At 36.8% G+C, this 26,826-nt stretch overlaps 1 protein-coding gene across 3 annotated transcripts in view; it reads right to left on the minus strand.

Moving 5' to 3' along the window:
• Positions 1–26,826, minus strand: part of NAV3 (neuron navigator 3) — a 540,923-nt gene that overhangs the window by 37,413 nt on the left and 476,684 nt on the right. Inside the window, exons 25-34 of one of the 3 annotated variants that reach the window (XM_006882551.1) lie at positions 25,155–25,276; positions 23,935–23,955; positions 23,066–23,238; positions 22,728–22,793; positions 21,417–21,570; positions 19,755–19,929; positions 10,620–10,717; positions 8,321–8,416; positions 7,879–8,047; positions 6,227–6,462 (exon numbers count right to left, since the gene is read on the minus strand). In XM_006882551.1, coding sequence (XP_006882613.1) covers positions 6,227–6,462; positions 7,879–8,047; positions 8,321–8,416; positions 10,620–10,717; positions 19,755–19,929; positions 21,417–21,570; positions 22,728–22,793; positions 23,066–23,238; positions 23,935–23,955; positions 25,155–25,276 — 1,310 coding nt within the window. The remainder of the gene's footprint in view (positions 1–6,226; positions 6,463–7,878; positions 8,048–8,320; positions 8,417–10,619; positions 10,718–19,754; positions 19,930–21,416; positions 21,571–22,727; positions 22,794–23,065; positions 23,239–23,934; positions 23,956–25,154; positions 25,277–26,826) is intronic. The other 2 variants (XM_006882552.1, XM_006882553.1) reach the window with 2 other exon arrangements.

Raw genomic sequence — 26,826 nt, forward strand, 5'->3', positions numbered from 1 at the left:
GAGCGGAATGCCCTCTATGAGGTGGATTGATTCAGTGACTGGGATAATTGGGATGGGAGTGTCAGAGACAGTGCGATTGGCACAGGACAGAGCGGAGTTCAGGGCTGTTGTATATAGGGTCACTATGAGTCGCAGGCGACTCGACGGCACATAACAACAACAACAACAACAGTGGCCTAGCAGCAAATACATTGGAAATGGAAAATTTACATTACTGAATTAGTGAAATCATTAATTAAACTTCTACAGACAATTGGAAACCATGGAATCTGAAGAACGTAGTTAGAATTCTAATTTAACAGTGTGTACCTGTTTTAGAATCAGAGAAAGAGAAGAAATCAGTCAAGTAGATAGTGAGATCATTGAAGCCAAGAGATAGCACAGAATTTAATAGGGATATAGAACTTTGGGGAAACTTTTGAATTAAAGGAGAAAACAATGAGAAAACAGTAAAGTGTTTTCATGTGATAAGATTTCAATTATAAAGAGCCATTCAGTTTGCCATTGGGAGAGTTGATATGATCAGGAAAGAGCGAGGAAGCTTAAGGGGTGTAGGCACTTAGAAAGCTGCTGGAGCAGTTCTGTTAAGGAATGTTCATCTGTGTGAGCATTGGAACAGTGCTGATGAATGGCTGGGTTTATTACACTTTTGTCAGAGGTGGAACTTACATTGCTGGATGTGCATTTTAGTAGGATAATAAAAGTATAGTAATAAGTAAACAGAAGATCCCAGATGAGATGGATTGATATAGTAACTGGGACAACAGGGATGGGTATGTCGAAATTAGTGAGATTGGCTCAGGACAGGACAGAATTAAGAGCTGCTGTACATAGGGTCGCTTTGGGTTGCAGGTGTCTCAGTGGCACATAACAATAGAAATCTATGCCTACAGTTGAGACATGGCCATTAGTTTCTAGTTGGAGTGGTAATTGAAGTCCTAGTAATCAATTAAAGAGGAATTTAAAAAAAAAAGAGAGAGAGAGAGAGAGAGAAAATAGAATGCTATTGTTCTCATTTAAATAAGCTAACAGTTCTGGTAGCTTAGTAGTAAGGAATTGTACAGTCAATTGAAAGGTTCATTGTTCAAATGCACCAGTTGTTGCACAGGAGACAGATGGGCAATATCATTGCATGTGGTTTACAGTCTCTGAAGAATTGATGGATGTTGAACTGTGAGTTAGTTCTGACTCGGTGGCACATAACAGCAGCAACAAGCTAAGGAAAAGTTGTTAGTAAAGTTATAATTATATCACTTGGGAGAAGTAACAAGGAAGGAATGCAGATCATGAAAGCCAAAGAATCTCTAAGAATTTACTGCACAGAGTTACAAAAAGCCAGAGACACAGCAGAAGCAGAGGCATTGAAATGGGTAATTAAGGAATCAGTGAGTGGTGTTGGAAGAACATGACCGTTGGAGTCTAACGTGGTTCTTTTATTCTCGAGTTAACAGAGTCTCTCTGGAATTCAATGAAAGCTATGGGCCAGTCACTTGCATATATAAAACTGTGTGGCATTACATAAGGGATATTCATAGACCCCTTTGAAATTACTTCAGGATCTTCATTCTTGCTTGCCTCCAGTAAAATCGGCATTGAAATACTGATGCAGTGCCATTCTAAACTTCCTGTGAAAGGTCTAGATAGGTAGAGTAAGAAATTACATTTTCTTAATGAGTGTGAATAATAAAATTAATCCTTTATTTTGTTTAAAGTTTACACAGAATACAGCAGTTGCGAGTCATTGCTTCCTCTTGTTCTGATGCCAGCCACCCTAAAATGAATCTGCTACATTCTGCTTTCAGATCCTTTCTCACCTAACATGCCAAGTGGCTTCAGCTGGCCACAAATTCATTACTAAATTCATCTCCAGCCTTCTGTGAGAAGTCACAAAGTGTAATTGTTTACATGGACTTCTCTCAATCAAAATATTCCAGTTGGCAACTTGAGGGAGGCCTTAGAGAATATGAAGAGGGATAGAATGTAAAATGTAGAGATATAAAAAAACCATGAAGAAATGGTTTATTGTTTCATTTCTGCCCTACCACCCATAAATAAGTACCTTTGACTTTCTCTTCTGATGTCAGGGGAACAAAGAACCATATAAGAAATTAAACAGCTTTCATTGAACATTTTTGGAGAAAGGGCTCATCGTTTCACTTCTCATCCACATTTTATTTTTGTCACTCTATATTGCCAGCAGCTGTCCCCAACAGCCTCAGCTTGCCAATCTGCTTTTCATTTCTGCCATTCTTTCTTTGCTCCCACTGCCCCCCTCAAAAAAAACTGAAAAAAAATCCAAGCAAACAAACCAAAAGCACCAAAGTGTGTATTCTCTGACAATTTGGCAAGAATTGGGTAAATTCTCTGCCAACAATTCCATATCGAGCCTTGCTCATAGCTTACATTCATAGCTTACAAACATAAAAGAAACAATAACCATTTGTTTTGTTGTATTTGTGCTTTCTTGGTACTGGCTTTGTCCATGGATTTCTTTCTGTCACTGTTTCCTAACATTATTCGTTTTGTTCAAACACTCCTGGCAATGCTTAATTTTTCATTATTTTACAATAACAAAAACTGAACTGACCAAATAATGACACAGAAGATTTTCTTCTGAAAAACCAGGAGAAAGAGAGTGTTGGAAATATTTAATCAAAATGTTTGAAATGACATTCACATAAAATTATTGAAAATATCTTCAAACATTAAAGATTTTTTTTAAAGGATATAAAAAGAATATAATAAATAATACATTTTGCGAGGAGATGCAAACATGAAAATGTAAATAAATGTACCTAGTTTACTTTTAACATGTCAAACTGCATCCTTGAAAATGACCATGTAAATATTTATTGTTACCGTATAAATATTTATTATGTTGTCAACAGTCAAGTTCAGAGTTAACTTTATTCAAAACTTGATTTTTAAGTGACCTCAAGCTTTATTATAATCCCTTGGTCTATATAACAAATATGTTCCACTCTTATTCTAACCACTTTTTTCCTACCTATAAAGAAACTTTGAAGTGCTCTCTCATATCAAAATAGAGAGAAAACCAAAGAGATCACTAAGGATGACTAAGGGACCTTAAACCTTTCATCTTTTTCAGCTGAAAAGAAAAAAACAAAGTGTTAAAAGGCTTTTTCTGTGAAGATATAAGGATACAGAATTCACAGGAGGCATTAAACATGTAGGCTGAGGCAAACAAACAATTGTGCTCTTCCCACTTTAGCTCACAGAAAAGTCAAATATTCTACCTAAGGTTCTATGTTTCTCTCAGTTGAAATGGCAATGGGTGATTCCACGACAATTTGAATAATGCTGAGACCTAAGGCAGTATTTGCAATCCATGTGCTTTATGTATTTAACTTGAAGATAATCTAATGGGCTTAAGTGTGTCACAGATGACAAGGATGGCACAGGATAGGGCAAGGTTCTGGCTGGCCAGTCACAGGGTCTCTATGAGTCCTACTCTATGGCATCTGACAACATACAACTTTGTTTTATGTCATTGCTCTCCTTGAAGAGAACATATAAGACAATCTTGAATAAAGTTTAATATGAATAATTTGTATAAGAACAATATACTTTTTGTAAGGGCTTGCAAGAATAATTGCAGGCAGTTCATACTATGCTTGCTACTTGTTCTGCTCTCAGTCTCTTCCTCTTCTCTCATTCCCATACACCCTCTACTTTCATTTAGTCCCAACTATGTGCTACTTAAATCCCCACTTTACAAGTAAAGGACCCAAGGTCCAAACAAATTCACTGATCTGTCCAAGATTCCATAACTGATAAGTGTTAAGGACCTAATGCCCTTTTTAATGAACGACTATTTTGTTCGCTAAGTTATTTGTCTAGATTTTTCAAGGATCTAGTCAGTTTGGGTCATAGTTAGGTAACAGTTTGTTTCTAAAATGTTTAAGTTTCTGAAATCCTGGGGATGAAACTTCTAATTAAGTAATTATTGGAAAAATCATGACCTGATATCATCTGGATTCCATCAATTTATTGCTTATAACAGTTTCAGTATGCCAAGACAGACTTACGTTGAATTGATTCAGATGGTGATGAATAATTATAAGTAAAAATAGTCCAGTATTTGGGAATATGTTAGGACCCATTCATTTCTCTTCTTTTGGATTCTATATTTTACTAAGAATACATAAAGTAGTGGCTTGTTTTTAGCCTATTTAGTCATTGAGAACATTTATGGCACAACTTAGACTTCAGTTGATGATAAAATGGAAGTGTTCAACTTCTTAAGCAAATTTTGTATGATAACATTAAATAAACAAATTGATACTCCCATAATTACTGCCTAAATTATTTTATTTTTGCAGCCATCTAGTTAACTCCTAATTATCTGTTAAGGCTCAGATTAAGTGTTTCCTTTTATATGTTGTTATGTGCCATTGAGTTGACCATGACCCATAGTGACCTTAAGAACCATGGCTCTAAATCTTGCCCTATCCCAAGCCAACCTGTCTCTGACACACCTGACACAGTGACTGTGTCCATCACACCCAATGTCTTCCTCTTCTGCACTGCCCTCTACCCTTCTAAGCATGATGTTCTTCTCCAAGGACTGGTCCTTGGCAGTCCATAGTATGTCCAATACTCTTCTCTAGCACCATAATTGAAAAGCATTGATTTTTTTGTGTGATCTTTATTCACTGTCTACCTTTCAGATGCATAGCAAGCAATTGAGAAGACCATGGTCAGAACAGGCATGTCTCAGTCTCTAGACCGACATTTTTGTTGTTTAATATTCTAGAGAGATCCTTGACAGCAGATTTTCCCAATGCAACCCATATGTTGATTTCCTTACTGCTGTGCCAATAGTGTTGATTGTGGATTTGAGTAAGATGAAATAATTAACATCAATCCTTTCTTCATCTATCACAATACTACCCATTGACTGGTGGTGAGGATCTTTGTTTTCTTGATGTTGAGATGCTACCCATATTGAAGGCTGCTGTCCTTGATCTTCTGCAGCATATATTTCAAGTCCTTACCAGTTTGGTCAAGCAAAGTTGTGTCATCTGCACAATGGAGGTTGTTGATGAGTCTTCCTCCAATCCTGATGCCATATTCTTCTTCATAAACTTCAGCCTTCCAAATGATCTGTTCAGCATATAGGTTGAAAAGGTCTGGAAAGATGACATATCCTTGGTGCACTCCTTTCTTGATTTTGAACACATGCAATATTCTCTTGCAGCTTCTTGCTCTAAGTATAGGTTTTACATGACCATGATCAGGTGTTCTGGGGTTCTTATTCTTCTCAATGTTAGCCACAATTTGTTGTGATCCACACAGTCAAATATCTTTGCATAGTTGGTAAAACACAAATAGACATTCTTTTGATACTATCTACTTTCAGACATGATTGCTCTGACATCAGTAATGATATCCCTAGTGTCATGGCCTCTTCTAAATCCTGCTTGTATGTCTAGCAGTCCTCTGTTGATTTGAGTCATTCTTGGGTAGTCATCAGCATGATTTTGCTTGCATGTAATATTTTTGATATTGTTAGATACTTTCCACATTCTGTAGGATCACCTTTTTGGGAGATGGGAATAAATATAGATCTCTTCCAGTCATACGTCCAGGTAGTTGTCCTACAACTTTCTTGGCACAACATGGTGAGCACATTCAGGGCTATATCGGTTTTATATAAGTCCTTATTTATCAAGGAAGAGTGGACTTTCCTGCTCATGTCTTTAATACTCTGAACAGATAGATGTCTTTTACTCTAATGCTAAGTAAAAAATATGTATAAAAGAAGTCAAACAATCATGACCTTGCCAATTTCTTCTGTAGACCCTTATGGAGTGTCTGATGTTATTGTTTTATGGCCTAGAATAAACTTGGACTCAGAGCTACCTTGTAGGACAGAGAAGAGCTGCCTCGCAGGGGTTCCTAAGCTATAATCGTTATGAGCAGATCATCAAGTCTTGTCTTTCTTGGTGCAGAGGCTGGTGGGTTCAAACTTTCAATTAGCAGACTAGTGTCTAACCCTTGAGCTAATCCTTGAATTCCTGACAGTGAAACACTACTGAGTGGCAGGCTTTTTAAAAGTCATTGAACAGTTTGTCATCTGTTGATGGTTTTAGACAAAGAAATGGCTACGCCTCCCTCCAAGTACCATACATAAATCTCATACACTCTTAAGACTTAATTGTTCAAAACACAACAGCCATTCTTTTAGGATTATATGACTTACCTTACTTGACTTGTGGTCCACATTAAATGTAGCAATTGCATCATCTGTTTTTTTCCTCCCAGATTTGGTTATTACATACTCAGCAAGTTTGTTTGCTAAATAGGTCTTTCCAGTACCACTTGGCCCCGAGAGTATGATTCTGTGATGCTCCATCAACAAGTTAAAGTACCTTTGGGTAATTGGTTTAGGAATTAGTGTATCAAAAACAAAACTGTCCAGACTGTTCTCTTCCACTCCTGAAGAAAGAAACAAAGGGAAAACTGTAACTTATTGTTCAATATAAGCTAAAACTGAAAATAGTATCAACTAAGAACAGAGTTCTCTTACTGGTGAGAATGCAGTTCTTGCAAAATGCTCTGGTTGATATTTGTAAACCATAAAAATGCACTGCCTTTTAAGTCAGCAAACTATCAGTAGTAGTAGGGCAAAGTGATCATAGAAATAAAAGCTAGTTGATTATTTTTGCTCTGGCTTCTCATTCACTCTGTTTTTTTTTTCTTATGTTTCTAGAGGCATATTCTTTTTTTATTTTATTTTATAATGGTTTACATACAAAGTTCACAAAGTTCGTATGCATTGTTCTTCATGCTAGATCTTTTCTCTTTATTTTTTATTTTTTAAAAAAGAGTTTATAATAAAGAATATGTCTCTAAAGGAAAGGTTAGGATAGAGACATTCTTTACTACAAATTCTATGATAAACTCTTCTTTTAAAATAAAATAAAATGTTTTATTTTATATTTGTTTGCTTACAAAGTTCACTGTGTTTCACACGATCCTTCATTCACATTGTGTTGTATGACTGTATTATAAACTCCTATATCCTTTTGAAAACAGCTATTTTGATAAGAATGAATATGAATCATATATGTTTTTATATATGTATATATGTGTGTTTACTACTCTTTCTGCCCTTCTCTTTCTATATCTCCTTCAACATCCCAGCTGTACATCACTTAAGCTTTTGAAGAAAACAAATTATTATGTTTGCCAAGGAATTAGAAAGAGAAATAATAGTATCTCCTTTTACTAATCCAATTACCATAATCATAAAACAAAATACTGACAAATTCTCCTATTACCTTATAGTTTAAATAGATGTGTTCTGATTCTTTACAATACATGGATACTGAATATAATACAAACACTGAATAAAGTGTAATGCACTTACAATAACATAAAAGCATCACATAATATAAAGCAAATAAGACAGAATTTCTCATATCTACTGTTTAACTTTCATTCTGTAGCCCCACAAAGTACTTACTAGGGACATGGATTTTTAAAGCATAGCAGTGAATCTATTGTTTTGAATATACAATAATTTTTTAAAAATATCTCTTAATAGAAAATAGAGAAAACTTAGATATTTAAAATAGTTGAGATCAGATTCTTTTTCATGAGTCTTGGGTAGTCTTCCACATTATAAGTTTTCTATCCCAGGGCTCAATAAATTTAGTTTAGTGCAATTTTAGTGTTTTAATAAGATTTTAGTGTTTTCCCAAAAGAGCCAATGTGGTTTATTGCATATCAAAAACTATTAAAACATTGTTAATACCTTTGTCAAATAAGAAAATTCAAAAGAAAACTAGAAAAAGATAATTATTAGTTAAAAGCAAAAAAAAAATCAACTAAACACTTTTTTCTTTTTACCTTTCAGATTCACAGTGATAATGTTATTATCTCCAACCAGATATCCACAAGGCAGCAGTTCAGGCACTTCTAGGCTATGGGATCTAATTAAGTCTCCTATACAGTAGCTAGCAATGCAGTCGGAGCTCAGACCAAGGCTGGTGGATGTATCAATTCGGAACACATATTCCTAAAATGTTACACACAAATGTGAGAATCAAAAGAGGAGTTCAACTCATCGACAACAAATAAAAAACCACCTGGGGTATGAAGCTAGCTGTCAAGAATTTTAGAAATGGGTAATATAAGAACTGTTTCAGCAAGTAGGACAAGAAGAGAAAGCTTTCTTGAATAGTTTAAGTAGAGGAGAGAGAACGTAAACACATCTAAGCAAGGAAAGTCAATGGAAACTCTACAAGCAAATGTACCTGAATATTAATATTAACCATACTGTGTAACTTACCTTAAAAAGACGCCTAATTACACCATCTAAGACATCCCACTTGGTTTTTCCGCTCACACCAATGGACCCTATTAAATATGCCTGAGACTTCTGATCCTGAATAAGGACACAAAAAAAGGAGATTAGACCCTATTGTATATTTAGTTTAATAACTCTATTATCCACTAAAAATTATTTTAATGCAGTTGGCCCATGATTCCCAAATAAACATGATTGAGAAAATAAAATGCCTAGCAAGTAAACAAGATAAATAATGAACAAAAGTGATAGCAAAAGTGGTGCATGAAGGAAAACTGAGTCATGAATCTAATAACTAGACTGGAAGAAGAAAGGGACAAGAAAGAAAAGTCTTCCTTCTTAATGTGGTGCGTGCATTTCTGAAGAGAAACAGCCGCAGCAGGGAAATGGTGATTGAAATGAAGTAGAACTATATCAGCAGTTGTAGAACTTAGTTGTACTGTTTTGTGATCTGACCTTTAGAGGGCTCAAACTCAGTTTCTCATTTATTAATTTAGATGACCCTTAAAACAATCTGATCTTTTTTAAAGATAAATTATCCATGGTTGTATCACATTTACATTTTTATAAAACAGTTCATATTTTCAATTTATCAGAAAATTCATTAGGAAAATAATTTACCAGGGAATCCTAAGTGATTCATTTTGTCAAGCAAAACAACCCCTTATAACAAAAATAATGACACAAAATTCACCTTTTTCTTTTTAATCAGATGACATTTGGGGGAGTTTCTACATATATTGGCAAGGTAAATGTTTCAGATTTCTATTGTCGAACTAGAGTCTTTTTTCTGACAACTAGAAATGGTTACATGAAGTTGTCATCATAACAGAATCAGATATAATTAAATAGCGGATATAATACATTCTTACAAAGGTCTTAAACAATGATAAAATAATTATTGAACCCCTATTAGGAAATATGGGTTCCACAACATATAACTTCTATGAAGCGTGAGCTAAGAAAGTAATTTAGCTAATTCAGAATTTCAATTTCTCCTCTATCTAGTTTGAGTGTATTATTATTATTACTTTCGTAGATTATTATTGACATGATTGTTTTGTCACCAGCTCAGTTAGAGGTCAGTGAGATATTTATAGTCAAATTGCTGTGCCTCTGTGCTTTAATTATTCTTCTTAGAAGCATTGTTTAAAAATTTCACTTTTTTATTTTTGTTGTTGTTGTGTACATCGAATTGGATCTGACTGGCACAGGAGAAGATTGTCCCTCCTTCGCCAGCAGAGCATCTGGTGGATTCGAACCGTGTGCCTTCGGGATTACAGTGCAACTTCTGGTGAGGCATTATTTTATTTTTAAAAAAGAAAGTGCAAAGACTATTTTGAAAGAGAAAACTTTTTTTAAGTGTGATTATAACCCAGTTAAAATGGACACTTAAAAAACACTGGCTAAGCAGCTGCTTTTAAATTAGAGATAGTTTAGACTCCCCTGAGACTGCTACAGTCATTCGTATAAAGACCCACCTGGGGAAAGCAGGCACAAGTCTCCAGCTCAAGCAGAAAGTTGATGGCATTAGAATCCTTGGAACATTTGCTCGGGGTAAAAATTCACAAGTGTTTTCTCAAGTGATTTTTAAATCTAAATACCTCAATTACTTTAGAAGCCTAAAGGCATTTCTTTTATTTGATATGAGTAAAAAAAAATGAATCCTTACAAATTTTTATCCTTAGCTACTCAACTAAAATTTTGTTTATAAGAATCTTTAGTTCTAAGGAAAGAAAAGGCTCATAATGAGAGTGCCAATTTACAGTATTTAATTTAGTAAAAACTAAAACACTTGAAAATTATACAGACATATAACCTCAATGGGATGTGCTGACTAGGCTCAGTAGAAAATGTGTTTTCCTGGCATCTAGAATATTCCTAGAGTTTGTAGTCTGTTTCTTTATACCATGACCAGATTGGCCATTCTAGAGAAATGTTAATCTCCATTATAAGCACTACATGTAATCTATACTGAAAGAATATCTTAAATAAGATTTTTACATAAAGAAAGCAACTTTTTTCAAACTTGTGCAAACTAAAGAGATAGAGGGAACCAATCATACTGCTTTTAAAGAATGTACTTATTGCATATTGCTGCTTATATTCTGTTGTAATCTCTTTACTGTCATTAACTTTCATGCTTATATCACATATTAGTCATTGCCAATGTAAACAATCATTGATAGTATGCATGGCAGACGTATTCAAATAAAAAGTATATTTGGCTCAAAGCAACTCTCAGCCTTTAAGAACAAAGATTAAAAGATGAAAGAAATACCTTTGCTTGACCATAGCCCTTGCTTATGGAGACTATAATTTTCACACAGCGGCCATCTTTATGTCCAGTTGTATCACTAGCATCATCTAGCAAAATATCTACCAAAATTTAAAAGAAAGACACACATACAAGAATAACATTAGCTATTTTGTTTACCATCTCTGCTTTCTCCCTCAAAGTATTCTATCATAAAGTGGGAATACTGGGCCTCCTTGTTTCCCATTCTAACCCAGCTCATTTAAATCCCATGCTTGCCAACTCAGTTACTATAGCTGTATTAAAATTTCAATCTAAGATTTTATCTGTACTTCCATCACCTTCCCCAAGTGTTAGACCACTGTCTCTAGACGAGGAAATAAGGGGTTTCTTTTTCCATTACACACAGTCTGAGTAATATTCAGTCACAATTATAACCATGACAAAATGAAAGGCAACCCAATTTTTCCATCCAACCTAACATGTCCAATTTGAATACTCACATAATTTAGGAATGTTAAGGTACTGAGATTGACTGTCAACTCAAATTATTTTCAAGCATTTGGTTCACACTCACATTCTCGCTTACCTTAAACCTTCAATTATTAGGCTCTGTTTTTAAATGTCAACTCTGGCACCTAACAACAACAACAACAAGACATTAAGCTTTCCTACAAACGTATATTAATTACTCTTTTGGACTATGTATTCTAAGTCAGTATTTCAAAATGTGTAAAGTGCTATTCAAGAAAATAGAGAGTAAGTGAAGAGCCTGCTCTACTGGTTTTGCTTTCTGCAGTTTCTATCACCCTCAGCCAAGCTCAGTCTGAAAGTTTTAAATGGAAAATTCCAGAAATAAACAATCCATGTGGTTATTGCTTTTTGTGTGCAACTGAGTTCCCTGCAACTCATAGCTACCCTATGTCCAACAGCTCTGAACTCTGTCCTAACCTGAGCCAGTCTCATAATCTCCCAAAGACCTAATCCCATTTTTCCAGTCACTGATTCAATATATCTCATCTGGGGGTCTTCCTCTCCTGTGATATCCCTTTATCTTTCCAAGCATGATGTTCTTGTCCAAGAACTGGTCGCTCGTGGCCATGTACACTAAGTATGTGAGACAGAGCTTCAAAATCCTTGCCTCCAGGGAGCAGATTGCTTTTACCCTCTCCAGGGCAGATCTATTTGTTTTGACAGTCCAGGGTATGGTCAACACTCTTTTCCAGCAGCACAATTCAAAGGAATTGATTTTCTTCTATCATCTTTAATCATTGTCCAGCTCTCTGATGCATAGCAGGCAAGTTGTGAAGACAATAGCCTGTATTAGGTGCATTTTAGCCTCCAGACTGACATTGTAGCTCTTCAGTAGTCTAGAAAGTTCCCTGACAGCACACTCTCCTAATGCAATTTGTCTTTTTGTTTCCTGACTGCTGGTTCTAAGAGTGTTGATCGTGGAACCAAGCAAGCTGAAGTTGTTCACAATCTCAATCTCAGTCTATCGTAAAACTGCCAATTGGTCCAGTGGTGAGAATCTTTGTTTCTTTATGTTGAGCATCAATACACATTGACGATTACAGTTCTTTACCTTCTATAGCATACATCTCATGTTTTCCTCAGTTTTGGCATGCAAGGTTATGTCATCTGTATAATGCAGGCTGTTGATGAATCTTCCTCCAATCCTGAGGCCATATTATGCACTGTTGTTATGTACCCTTATGCAACTCTATGAACAATGACTCTGAACCAATCCTGAGCCAACTCACAGTCTCCCACATACCTGACCCCATTTCAGATCATGTGAATAGCCAAACTATTTCATCCAAGGTCTTTTTCTCCTGCACTGACCCTTACCCTTACAAGCATGATGTCCTCAAAGAGCTGACCCCTCCTGACAACATTCCCAAAATATGTGAGTGGGAGTTTCAGAATCCTTGCATCCAAGGCACAACTCAGCTTCACCCTCTGCAGGACAGACCTGTTTGTTCTCTTGACAGTCCATTGGTATGTTCAATACTCTTCTCCAGCACTAAAATTCAAATGCATTGATTCTTCTTTGCTCGTCCTTATTCACTGTCATGCTGTCATGTGCATAGCAAACATTTGAGAAGACTATGGTCTGGATCAGGCATATGTTAATCTCTTCCCTGACACTGGTGCTCTTTAGAATTCTGGAGAGGTCCTTGACAGCAGATTTTCTCAGGGCAACCTGTCTGCTGTTTTCCTGACAGTTACAAGAGTGTTGACTATGGATCTGAGAGAGATGAAATCATTAACAACTTCATTTATTTTTTTTCTACCTATTCTGCCTATTGACTGGTAAAATTTTTGTTTTCTTGAGATACAATAAATACCAATGGCTTCATGCAGTCCTTGGTCTTCTGCAGCAAATACTTCATCCTTAGTTTTGTGAGCAAGGTTGTACAATTTGGATAACTCAGGTTGTTGATGAGTTTTCCTCCAATTCTAATGATACATTTTTTCTCCATCAAGTCCATTCTCTTGAATGATCTGTCCAGTATAGAGATGGAAAAGGTATGGAGAAATGATACAGCCTTGACACATTCATTTGTTGATTTTGAACAATGCAGTGTTCCCTTGCTTTGTTTAGACAACAGCTTTTTGGTTTAAGTATAAGTTTCGGATTAGGTATAGGTTTCACATGAGCACAATCAAGTGTTCTGGGATTCCCATTCCTTTCAATGTTAGTCATAATTTATTTTGATCCACACAGTCAAATACCTTTGCACCATCTATAAAAAACAGACATCCTTCTAGAACTCTGGTTTCAACCAAGATCAATCTGATATCAGCAACAATATCCCTAGGTCCACTGACTTTTCTAAACCCAGCAGTTCTCTGTGGTTGTGCTGTTCTAGTAGTTTTTGAATAATCTTTAGCAAGATTTTATTTGCATGAAGCAGAAGTGGGATCCATTTACTAACATCATGCCTCTAGAGGAAACTCTGTGAACTTTGATAAATGTCGATAGTTGTAGAGGCACTTCAGGCCTTTCGTTTATAGGGTTGCTATGAATCAGGCTCAACTCAAAGGCAACCAACAAAACATTATTAGTGATATTGTTTGATAATTGCCACATTCTGTTGGATTACCATTTTGGGGAATGGGAATAAATATGGATCTTTTCTAGGCAGATGTAATGCCAGTTAAATGGAAAGCATAAATATTGACATTCTAGGCAATAGTGAGCTGAGATTGATTGGCATGGACCACTTTGAATCAGACAATCTGTTCTGAGTAGCTTAATGAAATCTTGCTGAGGTGTACGACTGTCCTTTGGTGTGTCCAGCCTGTTGGTAGCCATCTTTATTATGAGATGGACTGTTCCTAAATCCTAGTTCTTTTGTTCAGGTAATCTTTATTTTACTTAATAATTGTTTTATTACTAGTTATTATTTTTAATCTCCTATTGTGTCCACTTTATAAATTAAAATTTCACATAAGTACAAATGCACTGACATGTACTGGGTGTGTGTGTGTGTGAGAGAGACTAAATAGGGGGGAGAGAGAGAACATATGCCCCAAGAGAAGGGAAGGCTATTATATAAATTATTTAAGAAGTTGGTCTCTATGAAAAGGAATGTGGGGAGCTCTGGTGGCCCAGTGGCAAGGAGCTGCAACTACAATCCCAGAGGCGCACGGTTCGAATCCACCAGATGCTCTGCCGGGGAAGGAGGGGCAGTCTCCTCCTGTACCAGTCAGATCTGATTTGAAGGTACACTCACACAAAAATAATAAAATTTAAAAAAAAAAAGAAAAAGAAAAGGAATGTGGTATCAGGATTGGAGGAAGTCTCATCAAACACCTTGGTTATGCAGATGACACAATCTTGTCTGTTGAAAATGAGGAAGACTTGAAGCGCATCCTTCAATACAGACTGCGTCTCAAGGCCAAGGTAACAAAAATCCTCACAATTGGAACAGGCAGCATCAAGATAGATGGAGAAAAGATGGAACTGTCAATAAATTCATCTTACTTAGATCCACAATCAATACACTGAGCACCAGCTTTCAGGAGATTATCTCCTAATCTTTCACTTGGAAAGTCTGTAGTCAAGGCCATCTCTAATTTATTGAGGAGTGATGATGTCTGAGGACTAAGGTGTGCCCGATCCAGGCCATCATCTTTTCAGTCACTTGCTTTGCATCTGAGAGCTGGGCAATGAATAAGGATGACAGAAGAAAAAATTGATGCCTTTGAACAGTGATGTTGGAGAAGACTGTTGAATATTCCATGGAATGCCAAAAGAACAAATAGATATGTACTGGAGAATGTGCAGCCAGAGTGCCCTTTGAGGCAAAGATGATGAAGCTCCATCTCACATACTTCATGTTGTGAGGAGCAAGTATTCCTTGGAGAAGGACATCGTGCTTGGGAGGGTGGAGGGGCAGAGAAGGAGAGGAAGACTTTCAACTAGGTGGACCAACACAGTGACTACCAACAATGGATTTGAGTGTGTCAGAAATTGTGAGGATGACAGAGGATAGGAGAGGGTTCAGATCTGCTGTTCATAGGGTCGCTACGCATTGTGTTTGACTTGATGGCATCTAACTACAATAACTGTACAAATTATTCTAATTTTACTAAGTCTTGGCTTTTTCATTCATAAAATGGGGTTTATAGAACACTATTTACAATAATGCTGTACAGCAACAGGGCGCTGCCCTCAATGGTGTTTGTTTTGTATTCTTTTTTCTTATTCCTTTTCTCTATGTTACATTAACTTTTTTTTTTATGAACAGTTTTCTGGATTACATCATGGAGGACTCATGATCTCCTATTGGTTATATTACATTGTTAGCAGTTGAAGGGTTACCCAAACATGTAACTGAAGATAAAAACCACAAGGATTGAGGTGAGGGCTATTCTTATTTGTTTTAAAGGAAAATAAGTTAATGTCTTCTGACAACATCTAAAAAGAATAACAAGATCTGTCATTTTAGTTATAACAAAGTGAAATTCAGATAAAAACCTCTAATCCTTTAAAAGACTGTTTCTATTAGATGCATGGAATAGTCTTTATATTTCAGGAAGACACTTGTCAATTGTTCATCTTACCTCCTATTTCTTTCTTTTCTTTTTTAACTATGCATCCTGGAAAGATTTTTGGTTAAAATAGTCCTAGTGCAAGGCTTTTCTGATTTACACAATTGTAGTTCACTAAGAGTGGATGAAATAATACCATAGATATCTGATTTTTGTTTCTATAGTTCATCCAGAAGTCTCACTATCGAGAAATAATTTAGAAAACAAAATTACACAGGAGTAAAAATAAAAGTTGAAATGGGTAATTTCCAAAAGTGTTACTTAAGGGGAAAAAATCTCAAAGTTAGTTCCTCCCCTTTATAAAGTGTCACAGATCCCTTTCTGGTTCCTGAGCATGATGATGGGGTGTTCATTTTTATAGGACAGGAGCCTCCCTTAAACCTTGCTACTGCACTGGCACATTAGCATTTGACGTGGAAAAAAAAACCTATAACAAACGCTCAGTTAGGGGGTGAGTCCGGCAAACAAAGGAATTGTATCATTTCTTTGATATTAGCTTAGCTATTTAAAATCTAGGTTTCCCAAACATTTATTTTTGTTTTGTTTCTGCATTTTCCCCTTACTATAGCGTAAATTTTATTCCTTTAAAAAAAACAAAACACCCACCCCTTTATTTCTTTTTCATTTCTTTATTTTCCTGTTGTGTACCACTGAATTGAATCTGACTGGCACAGGAGGAGAATCCCCTCCTTCTCCAGCAGAGCATCTGGTGGATTCGAACTGTGCACCTTCAGTATTGGAGCACAGCTTCTTCGCACTAGGCCACCAGGGCTAAACTTCATTCTTTTAAACTTACATTTGTTGTTGTTGTTATTATGTGCCGTCGAGTCGCCTGCGACTCATAGCGACCCTATGTGCCAATCGCACTGTCTCTGACACTCCCATCCCAATTATCCCAGTCACTGAATCAATCCACCTCATAGAGGGCCTTCCTCTCCTGCGCTGTCCCTCCACCCTCCCAAGCATGATGTCCTTCTCAAAGGACTGGTCTCTCCTCACAACATGTCCAAAATATGTTAGACGGAGCCTCAGAATTCTTGCCTCCAAGGAGCCACCCGGTTTAACCCTCTCCAGGACAAATCTGTTTGTTTTCCTAGCAGTCCATGGTATTCTCAATACTCTTCTCTAGCACCACAGCTCAAAGGCATCAATTCTCCTTCTATCCTTCTTGGTCATTGTCCAACTCTCTGATGCATAACAGGTGATTGCGAAGACCATGGCCTGTATCAGACGCACCTTAGTCTCCAAAGAGACACCATTGCTCTTCAGCACTTTGGAGAGGTCCCTAACAGCAGACTTTCACATGGCAATGAACTTTTTAATTTCCTGGCTGCTGGTCCTAAGACTGTTGACTATGGATTACATGAAGAAAAAAACTTATGTAGTGCATTTTAAACTATCCTGTTAAGTTGGGTCTCGTGTTTTGCTTTAGGAATCAGGCTAAGGACACAAACATACACTGTTTACCATTAGATAGAGTCTACTTCACTTCTCTGTCAGTTTTTCATCTATATTATTGGCATATTTTTCAGAAATCCTCAGACTATATATATATATATCTCAATTTTATGTTTGCTTTATTTTCTTTTTTAGTATCATTGGAATATTATGCAAAATAACATCAGACAAAATTTATACCAAAAAAGCTATTACTACATACTTCCATAGCCTTTATTCTCCCAACTTCATAATCTGTAATTCGTTTAATTTTGAAATAATGTTTTCCCCTTAAGCAATAGCATTTGTTTCATCTGATGTTTATTTTTAAGTTTATTTCTTTCCTCAGATCACTTCCCTAAACCCTACCATACACTTTAAAGTTTAAATCCCATTTGCTGTTAAGGCAAGTATATATCTGGGTCTTACATTTCACATTTTAAAGAGAAAATTTAATAGATTCATTGAAAATGTAATCAGTATCAGCATGCTGTAATTTTGGTTTCCACTTGTTCTTGTTCTTTTCCATTTCTAAATTTTCACGTTAATTTGAGACAAGCAATGAAATCTCAGGTCTAGAATAGAAGCAGTTCCAGAATAATATATGTATCTTTGGTTTCCAAGCGTCATCTGGTGGTTACATCCTGTAACTGCCACTCCAGTTAGCATGCCTCAGGGACCTAGAACAGGTGGCACTGCTCCACAAGGTTTCCAGAGTTGGGCATCTCCAGCGAAACAGACTGACAAACCTTTCTCTCATCTAATGGGATTTCAATCATCAGACTCATGGTTAGCAACCAAGCACAAAACCACTGTGCCATCAGGGCTCATTTTCATGACCACAGATCTTGCCTAAATCAGTTCTATGTACACAGTGACTAGGTATCATATTTAATAGATCTTAAGATGAAATTGTGTCACTATTCTATTTGCACTTACTTAAAAAAAATACATCAAGTTACACCTTTAGTACAGCTGATGACAGTACAAGAAGCTGGCGTGTCCCTTTGCCTAGTTGGTGAAAATGTAAGGATTGGGTAATGTAGGTAACTCTGGACAGCACCATGTAGGACCATACAGTCTAATTTAGAAATAAGTCCTCACATATCCATAAATGAAGTTTATATGTTTAAAATACTACAATATGTGGGTTATTATTATGTTCCTGAGCACCAATGATTGTCATTGAGATAATTTATCCGTTTTTCATTCTATTCATTATTAACGGGGAAGGACATTCTTAAACATAGGGATTTTAGGAGTATGGTTAGGGAAATTATATCACTAAAGTGTTTCTTTTTCCTTCACAAAGAAGGATCTTTAAAAAGAACAACTCTGTGGGACATATTACATTTAAAAGGAAAAAATCTGATTGTTTCTGAGAAATAGGATATTAATAGTTTTTAGAAACTATGTTAGAGAATGGTGGTGGGCCATAACATTGTAAAATTTTCATCATAAAATTTTCAGGCTGCTCTCCCCCCTCCCTGCTAAGGTGGTGCTATTGTTGTGTACCATCGAATCAGAACAACCCACGGCTGACCCTCCAGTGGGTTTTCAGGGACAGTGAATTGCTCAGGAGGACTCTGCCCATCTTTCTCCCCTCGAGCAGCTGGTGGATTTGAATTGTGGGCCTTTGGGATTGTAGTGTAGCTTTTTGTCACTAGGTTACCAGAGCTCTCTCTGCTTAGGCATGTTGTTGTGGTTATGTACTGTCGAGTCACCTGAGGCTCACAGCAACACTATTTACAATATCCCTAAACCCTGCTCTATCCTGTGCCAATCTCACTGTCTCTGACACACCTACCCTGAATACCCCAGTAACTGAATCAATCCACCTGATAGACAGTCTTCCTCTCCTGCGCTGTCCTTCCACCCTCCCAAGTGTGATGTCCCTCTCCAAGGACTCGTCTCTCCTTATGACATGTCCAAAGTATGTCAGACGAAGTCTCGGAATCCTTGTCTCCAAGGAGCATCCTGGTTTAACCCTCTCCAAGTTGAACCTGTTTGTTTTCTTAGCAGTCCATGGTATATTCAATACTCTTCTCCAAAACCACAGCTCAAAGGCATTGATTCTCCTCTGTCATTCCTAGTCCTTGTCCTGCTCTCTGACACATAGCAAGTGAATGCAAAGACCAGGGTATCGGGCAGGACAATGACTAGGAGAAGTTTCTAACAGTAGACTTTTCCATTGCAATACATCTGTTAATTTTCAGGGTGCTGGGGTCAAAAGTGTTGATTGTGGAGCCAAGCAAACTAAAGCTGTTAACAATCTAAATCCCTTCACCATCTATCATGATGCTGCCAATCGCCCCAGTGGTGAGAATCTTTTGTTTTCTTGATATTGAGCCTCAATCCAAAGTGAATCTTTGTTTTCTTGATGTTGAGCTTCAATCCACATTGAGTGCTGCTGTCCTTGACCTTCTGCAGCAACACTTCAGGTCCTCCTCAGTATCAGTAAGCAGGGTTTTGTCATCTGCATAATGCAGGTTGTTGATGAATCTTCTTCCATTCCTGATTCTACATTTCTCCTTAGAGAACCCAGCCTCCTGGATAATATGTTCTCCATATAGATTGAAAAGGTATGGATACAGAATATATCCCTGGTATACACCCTTCCCAATTTTGAACCATGCATAGGCATGTGCAAACAATCACCTGAGGTAACAGACTCTGTGATGTTCAAATTGTTGAGAGAGAGTCCTAATGACTGCCTTGACGATGAGGAAGAGGTACTGCTGGATGACTCAGATGGTGGGCGAGTGGGTTTAGCTGTGTTACCAGTCTCTGCTTTTAACCGGTCATTTTCAGCTTTCAGAATTTCAATTTCATTCTGTCATGAAGATGAAAACAAGAGAGAAAAAATTGAGAAAGCTGTCTGATGACTATTATATCAAAGTTTATGTACTAGATATGGAGCTGTGGTGATCTAGTGGGTAAAGAGCTGGAGGACCCAAAGGCAGGTAGTTCAAATCCAATAGTTGCAATATATGTAATCTCCTCCCATGTGATTTACAGCCTCTGCACAACTACTGGAGGGTCAACTATGTACCAATCACAACTCAACAGCACATAACAACAATAACAAAATGAAACAATGTAATCACATATTAAATGAACAAATGAAATATGATTTGTTCAAAAGTAAAAATAATTTGTTTCTCACATGCATATACATATACATATATATACACACACTCACAAATATAGAAACACTATCCATTAGATGTCTTTCTTGAATTTTTAAAAATATATATTTGAGAAGTTTCCCAGGGCTTTATCTTATTTGCAGTAAGAATAATACAATCGAATAACTCATCACAGTTCTCATTTTAAAGCAATCAACAAAGTACCATCAAGTCAGAATCATCTCATAGCTGACCCTTCAGTGAGTTCCCAGACGCTGGAAAACAAATGAGAAAGAATTTCCTACCTTTCTCCCAATGAGCACCTGGGGGATTCAAACCTCCTATTCAAAGAAATGTTAAAATGTCATAGATAATGTACATAATGCCATTTGTAAGACTCCTTATTTAGACAGTTGAAAAACAGAGCAAGATAAAAAACAATTCAAATAAACTGATTAAACATTACATTAGAACATCGGTTAACATCTTACGAAAAAGTGTTTACTCTTCTAAAATGGAGCACTAAGCTTACAAAAGCAATAAAATCTTTTTGATGGATACAGACAGCAGCTGATGAATCTGCTCTGCAACCAGTTTTCTGTGATACCGAACGATTACTGGTTTACAATAATAAAACAAAAACTTAGTCTGAGTACAGCCTCACTCCAAATTTCTCCTTCAGACACCTCTGTGAAGTAGACAGAGGCTTCACTTCCACAGATGGCATTCTATACAAGTCTTCCCTATTCAGAAACCTGTGTTCACATTTCTGTAGTTCCTCATCACCGGTTGTTTTTTGAAAGAAAATAGGTAAAGCTATTTGAAAGTCAAATTTCAAAAGCCCAGAAAACAGTCAACAAAAAAGGTGAACTCTTGGAAAATTAAGGAGCAAGAATTGTACTTGTTTCTTTCAAAACTTAGCTCTCAGTCTGTACAATCATTAATACAAGTGTTTTTAAGTGGTCTTAGACTGTGCGTGACCAGTGTGCACTCTGACTTGGAGCCCTGGTTTAGACATGTCTCCATCCACACTGAGAAAGAAAGAAGAGGCAAAGATTTTATAAACAGTGCATTTACACAATGCGTTTAGAATTGGGAACACTCCTATTACCGCTATAAGAAGAAAATAAGCAGCCTTCTTATCTCCTGATTTTTTTTCTTCCCCTTTTCTTGTAGGTGCTTCAGTACTGACCTGCATGCGGTTCATGGCTTCCCGGATCTGATCCAGGTGATGGGCAGAGCTGAGGGCCTCCAGCCGAATATCTGTTAATTTTAATTCCTTTTCCCTGAGCTCGCTCTTCAGCTGCAGAATTATTTCTGCTTCAGCTTCTGTGCATTCACAAATCCTGAAGAAGGGAGAGAACACAAAACTAGTGGTCAGGGAAAGCCAGAGGATTACCAAAAGCAATGTTTCTTTCAAAGGTTTGTCTGCAGTATTGTTCAGAAGGTACAGAAATTACTTGCTACTGGTAAAATCCAGAGACAGGGCATTATACAAACAGCAGCATGTTCACAGGCTCTGCACTGAGAATAGTAGCTATCTTTTTCTGTTAATCTTTTCTTCACATTTTTTTAATATTACTGGATATTAAGTGAGCTTCAAAATGTCCTTGTTATTGAAATGTATAAATAAAAAGTGTGTGTGTGTGTGTGTGTGTGTGTGTGTGTGTGAAGAATCATAGACCAGATATTTTATTTGACCCTTTTTAAAAAGACCTTAAGTAACCATTTGTAACATACAAAATTGTATTTCTTTGTAAAACAGCAACAAACAAACACAAAATCTCTTGATTTCTTCTACTGCAAATTGTGCAAAGAATGGCCTTATTTGGTTGCTTCAATACCTTCCAGTCACCCTGAATTAGCAATATAAATACTGTGCAGAATAGATTAGAGAAATGAGTTGTGGGTATTTAGATAATGGATGAGTATTATATAATCCTTCTGGTAGGCTTAGTTGATTTAGGAAATCACAGCTAATAAAGCTAACTCCATACAGGCTGGTTGGGCAAATTTAAGGTCATATACATGAGAGCTTTGTTGTTTGTTCTGCAGAACATGTGCAAAAGAATGTGTTTGTGTGAATTAATATCTTTTTCATTTAAAATAAAAGCATCCATGTACTTCCTCTAAGTGATACAGTTGGGCGTGCACAGTGATCCTTTCTACGTGGCAATTCTCTCCTAGTAACTGGCATACATGTATAAGAAATTCTGAATTAAATTGTATGTCTTAAAAGGAGACTCAGCGCAGGGTTCTATCATCCCCATGTATTATTTCTCTACTCTCAAACCGTATGCTTTTATAGTGCTATGTTAGACTTCCCCATAAAAGGAAAAAATCATTACAGTGTGGTCTTAGGAAATGAAATTTGACTTGAAACAGACAGACAAGCTTTTTCCTGCTGAAATGCATGCGAATGATTTTAGAAAAAGCCAAAGCAAATGCCACTGAAGTTACAAGTGGGATCTATGCAGGTTCCATGCATCACACTCCATTTTACCGAGATCTATGCTTGTAGGTCACAGGGCCATTTTGACGTTTCTTTGGTGGCCAGACAAGGGGTGACCTGCACATACGCACAGTTAGACAAATGCAAGTGAAAAGAAGTGAAACAATGATTTGAAGAACTGGAGAATGAGATAAACAAGCAAATTCCAAAGTACAGAAAAGAAAAAAGGGAGAGAAAAAAAATAAAGCCATCCAACATTCTAAAAATCTCTTGAAATAACTGGTATAGATATGAATACCACAGTTGTGAAAGTATGAGCTGGTTACTTTTAGAACTTGGCCCAAAGCTGTTTATTCAAAAGACAGCATTCTGCAGATGGGCTGACTTACGCGGAGGCCGACTGTGAGGGCTTCATGGACGTTGACCCACAGTTACCGGCGTTATGGGGCAACTTGGGGGATGCTGGAAGGGAGGAATCAGTCAGCTCTTCAATGTCTGAATGCGAGGAAGGAGGCTTGGTGGTCTTTTTCTTCCCAAAGGCTTGTTTAAATGAGCTTCTTAGCTAGAAGAAGGACAGAATTACTTTTGTCTATTTGTACTCAGGAAGCCTTTCTTTGAGGAGTTAGTTAGCAGATGCCATCCTAGCCACTGCCTGGGGTCAGTATATAGAAGCAGAGTTATTAACAGTTGCAGCACAGTATCTCTAAAACAAATGATACTGTTTTTGTGCTTTTGTTTTATACTGTATTAATCCAGCACAGCACAAACATAGGAGGCTTTGAAAGAGCGCAGGGTCAAGGGCATAGCTGTCAGAGCACTCATTTAAAACTAAGTACCTTGAAGGGATTCTCATTCCCAAGACTTCTCCCTTCATGGCAATTTGCTTTAAATGGCCACTTTAGAGCTACAATCAACTCAGATCTTGCTGACAGTATAAACTTAAAAGCAAAATGAAATCAAATTCACCTAACACTTCATTAATTGTGATTTTTCTATTCAAATTTTTCAATCCCCAGACTATTCAAAGCCAAAATTGGTATCCCCTACAGCTCTATTCAGAAAGTGGTTTTATGACTTCAGTTTAAGATTTGAGATTAAAATGAAAAGACACAAAGGAAAGACATACAAGGTAATTTGTTTTTAAAAAAGGTATAAAAGCCTACTGCCAAAACGAATAGCATTCATGCCAAGGTAGGGCTTTTTGGATGTTGTGTTTTTTTTAAAGATGCATGCCAAATTGTCCACGTTTCATATTCACCTCACTTCCTCTAGAGTTCACCTTGCAGAAACATGAAAGAGTGTGAAATTACAAATCAAGGGAATGAAGGCTGATCAGTATTTTAAAATATTACCTGTATAAACATTGTTTGAAACAAAAAAAGATATTTCTTTCATTATTTCGAGAAAGCATTCTAGTAATGTCTTCTGATAGTTATGTAGTAATATCCTTAAGCAGTTTTATTTTGACTTTCTCAAAAAAAAAAAAAAACCAAACAAAAAAACAACCCAAGGTCCTTACTTAAAATCTACTTTGGTGGTATTAAAAGCACTCTTTCATTGCTTTTAAGATTTTGCAATAACAGCATTTTTCCTTCATTGGTATTTAGCAATTGTTTAATATTATCATAAATTATATTGCAGCAAGTCTAGAACACAGTTCTAGCAAACAAAAGAAGGCAGAAATAAATTAGGTAGACACTAGCATTCACTTCTTATCACTCTGTTCACACTGCAAGACCTTTGATGGAGATATTTCCAAGGCTTTCCCCCCTTTTTCCCCCTTTCCTTCCAATTCTCCAAATCTTACTGTCATAATCTCCTTTACTCTCATTGTAATCTTCGGCTCTAATACACACACACACACACACACACACACACACACACACACACACGTGTGTGTGTATGCACATGTATATGCATATGTATAAGTATATAATATTATATAATATGTATACATATATATTAATAAATTGTGATTCACAGCTATAGCTTATCTTGTAGCGGGTTTTTCTGAGGCTGTAATTTGCATGACAGGAGATTGCCCATCTTTCTCTCATAGAGTCATTGGTGGATTCGAACCACCAGAGAGGCATGGCCTTTGGTTAACAGTACTTTCTTTATGGACTGCACCACCACTGCTCCATATGTAAAATCTAATTTCACTTCTCCACAGCTCTATAGTATGCACTAATAACTTGTTTTTACAGATGTATTAAATTATATTTTCCATGAAACTTAAATAATCTGCTCAAGATCAATTTGTATGTGGCATAGCTAGGCTGTAAATTCCAACTTACTACCAACTCCAAAGTACCTGCTCTTCAATATAATGCAGAATTTGAGGTGTCAATAATTTGAGTGGGACTGTTTATAAACTTCTGCAGATTTCAAATCCTCGAAGGGGAGGTAACCCACCGCAAACCCCTGATTCATTATGCAGTAATAAACCTCTGAATTAGATTAACGATGATGACTTACCCAGTTTTTCTTCTTCTTTTTCTTGGAGTCAGCGTCATTACCACTGCCAATGCTGGAATGACTTGTAGCACTGTTGATACTAGAAACACTTTCAGAGGAATGCTGTCTTCGGATGCGGAGATCTGAAAACAGATAGACAGTAGGACATTTGCTCATTAGGACTCTCAATCTGAACAAAAAAGACTTTTAGTCTTTCTGGGTATAAGTTCTCCAATAGAAGTTAACAAGGCTTAACACAGATAATTTAGAGGCAGTTTTGATTTCATAAGCTCTATATAGAATTTATTTGCCTTAGCGGAGTAATCTGCATGAAGATTCAATGGGAATATGATACAAGTCTGCATGCAGCATGGGTGAAATGAGTTCAGAATTTTGTCCAAAATGAAATGCTTTGCTGGTGATTTCTACTAAATACCTGAAACAAACAGTGCTTTCAAAATGATTTATTCCAAATGATTAGTTCCATGGAGTAGATAGCAACTCATAATAGGATGAGAATTAATTGTGTCTTTTTAATATTTGTGTTTTTAATAAGGTTACCAAAGCCAAATATTTTAATTTTCCATTTCACAGAATCATAACACATTAGAGCCAAAACAAACCTTGGAAGTCATCTAACCAACCACTTCATTTCACAGATGAGAAAACTCAAGTGTGAAGAAGTTTAGTAACTTAACCAAAGTAAAAAAAGCCAAAAAAGAGAAGTTCCTTGAGAAAAAAAAATCAAGTTGGTGAATTAAACAGAGATAATAAAAATGACAGTCTCAGTTTTCTATTATATCCATAGTCTACTGGTCAATAAATGTAATAAATCAAGACATCAGGGCTATATTTTCCCCTGTACTAACTCTGTCCTTGGAATAACAATGTTCCATCTTAAAGCAAATAACTAGATATACTCATTTATTAATAATTTTAATTAGTAAATGTACTTTGTTCAAGGTTGCATAGCTGAAAAAGTATAAAGCTAACATCAGTGTTAGGCTAACTTCCGTATTTATTGTACTAACTGTTATTTGATGTTCGTCTATACTTTACAGTTCCTCTGTACTTTCTAATTATACAAGGTAGTTTAAGGATGATATTATTTTATATCTACCCACTTTTGAACAATGCAGTTATGAATTCTTTTTGTTACAGTTCACAGCCCTGGAGAACTTATTTTGGTCACTGTGACTGAAATCAAACTCAGCTTCCGTGAGTTTTGAGTTTATGATATTAACACTTGATTTGAAATTTTATTTACAGTAAACTTTGTTAGTGGAGCCATTGAGGGAATTTAAAAGATAAATTTTAGAGAGATGGAGTTCCACCACCAGAGACGGAGTTCCGCAGCCAGACTGGCCGGGAAGAGACCCAGGAAGAGCAATAGTCAGCCATCCACCACAGAACTCCAGAGGAGCGAAGACTACCTGCCACTGTGCGACCGCCCTGCAGCCCAGACCTGTGTGACCCTGTGACCCCCGACACACAGGGTGCTGCTGCACAAACAACCAGCAGTGCCCAAGCCCCGCCCCCACCTCTTGGTGGTTGTGCCCAAGGCCTGCGCTCTTTACCCCCCTAGTCCTTGCTTCCAGGCACCTCAGCCCCCACCACAGCCCTGTGACCTCAGGGCACCACCGCAGATCCAGCCATCACCTGGAGCTATCAACCAAGCTGTTGTGGAACTAAC

The sequence above is a fragment of the Elephantulus edwardii genome, unplaced genomic scaffold (assembly GCF_000299155.1).
Source record: "Elephantulus edwardii isolate Elephantulus edwardi_28Jun2011 unplaced genomic scaffold, EleEdw1.0 scaffold00021, whole genome shotgun sequence".
Taxonomy (NCBI): domain Eukaryota; kingdom Metazoa; phylum Chordata; class Mammalia; order Macroscelidea; family Macroscelididae; genus Elephantulus; species Elephantulus edwardii.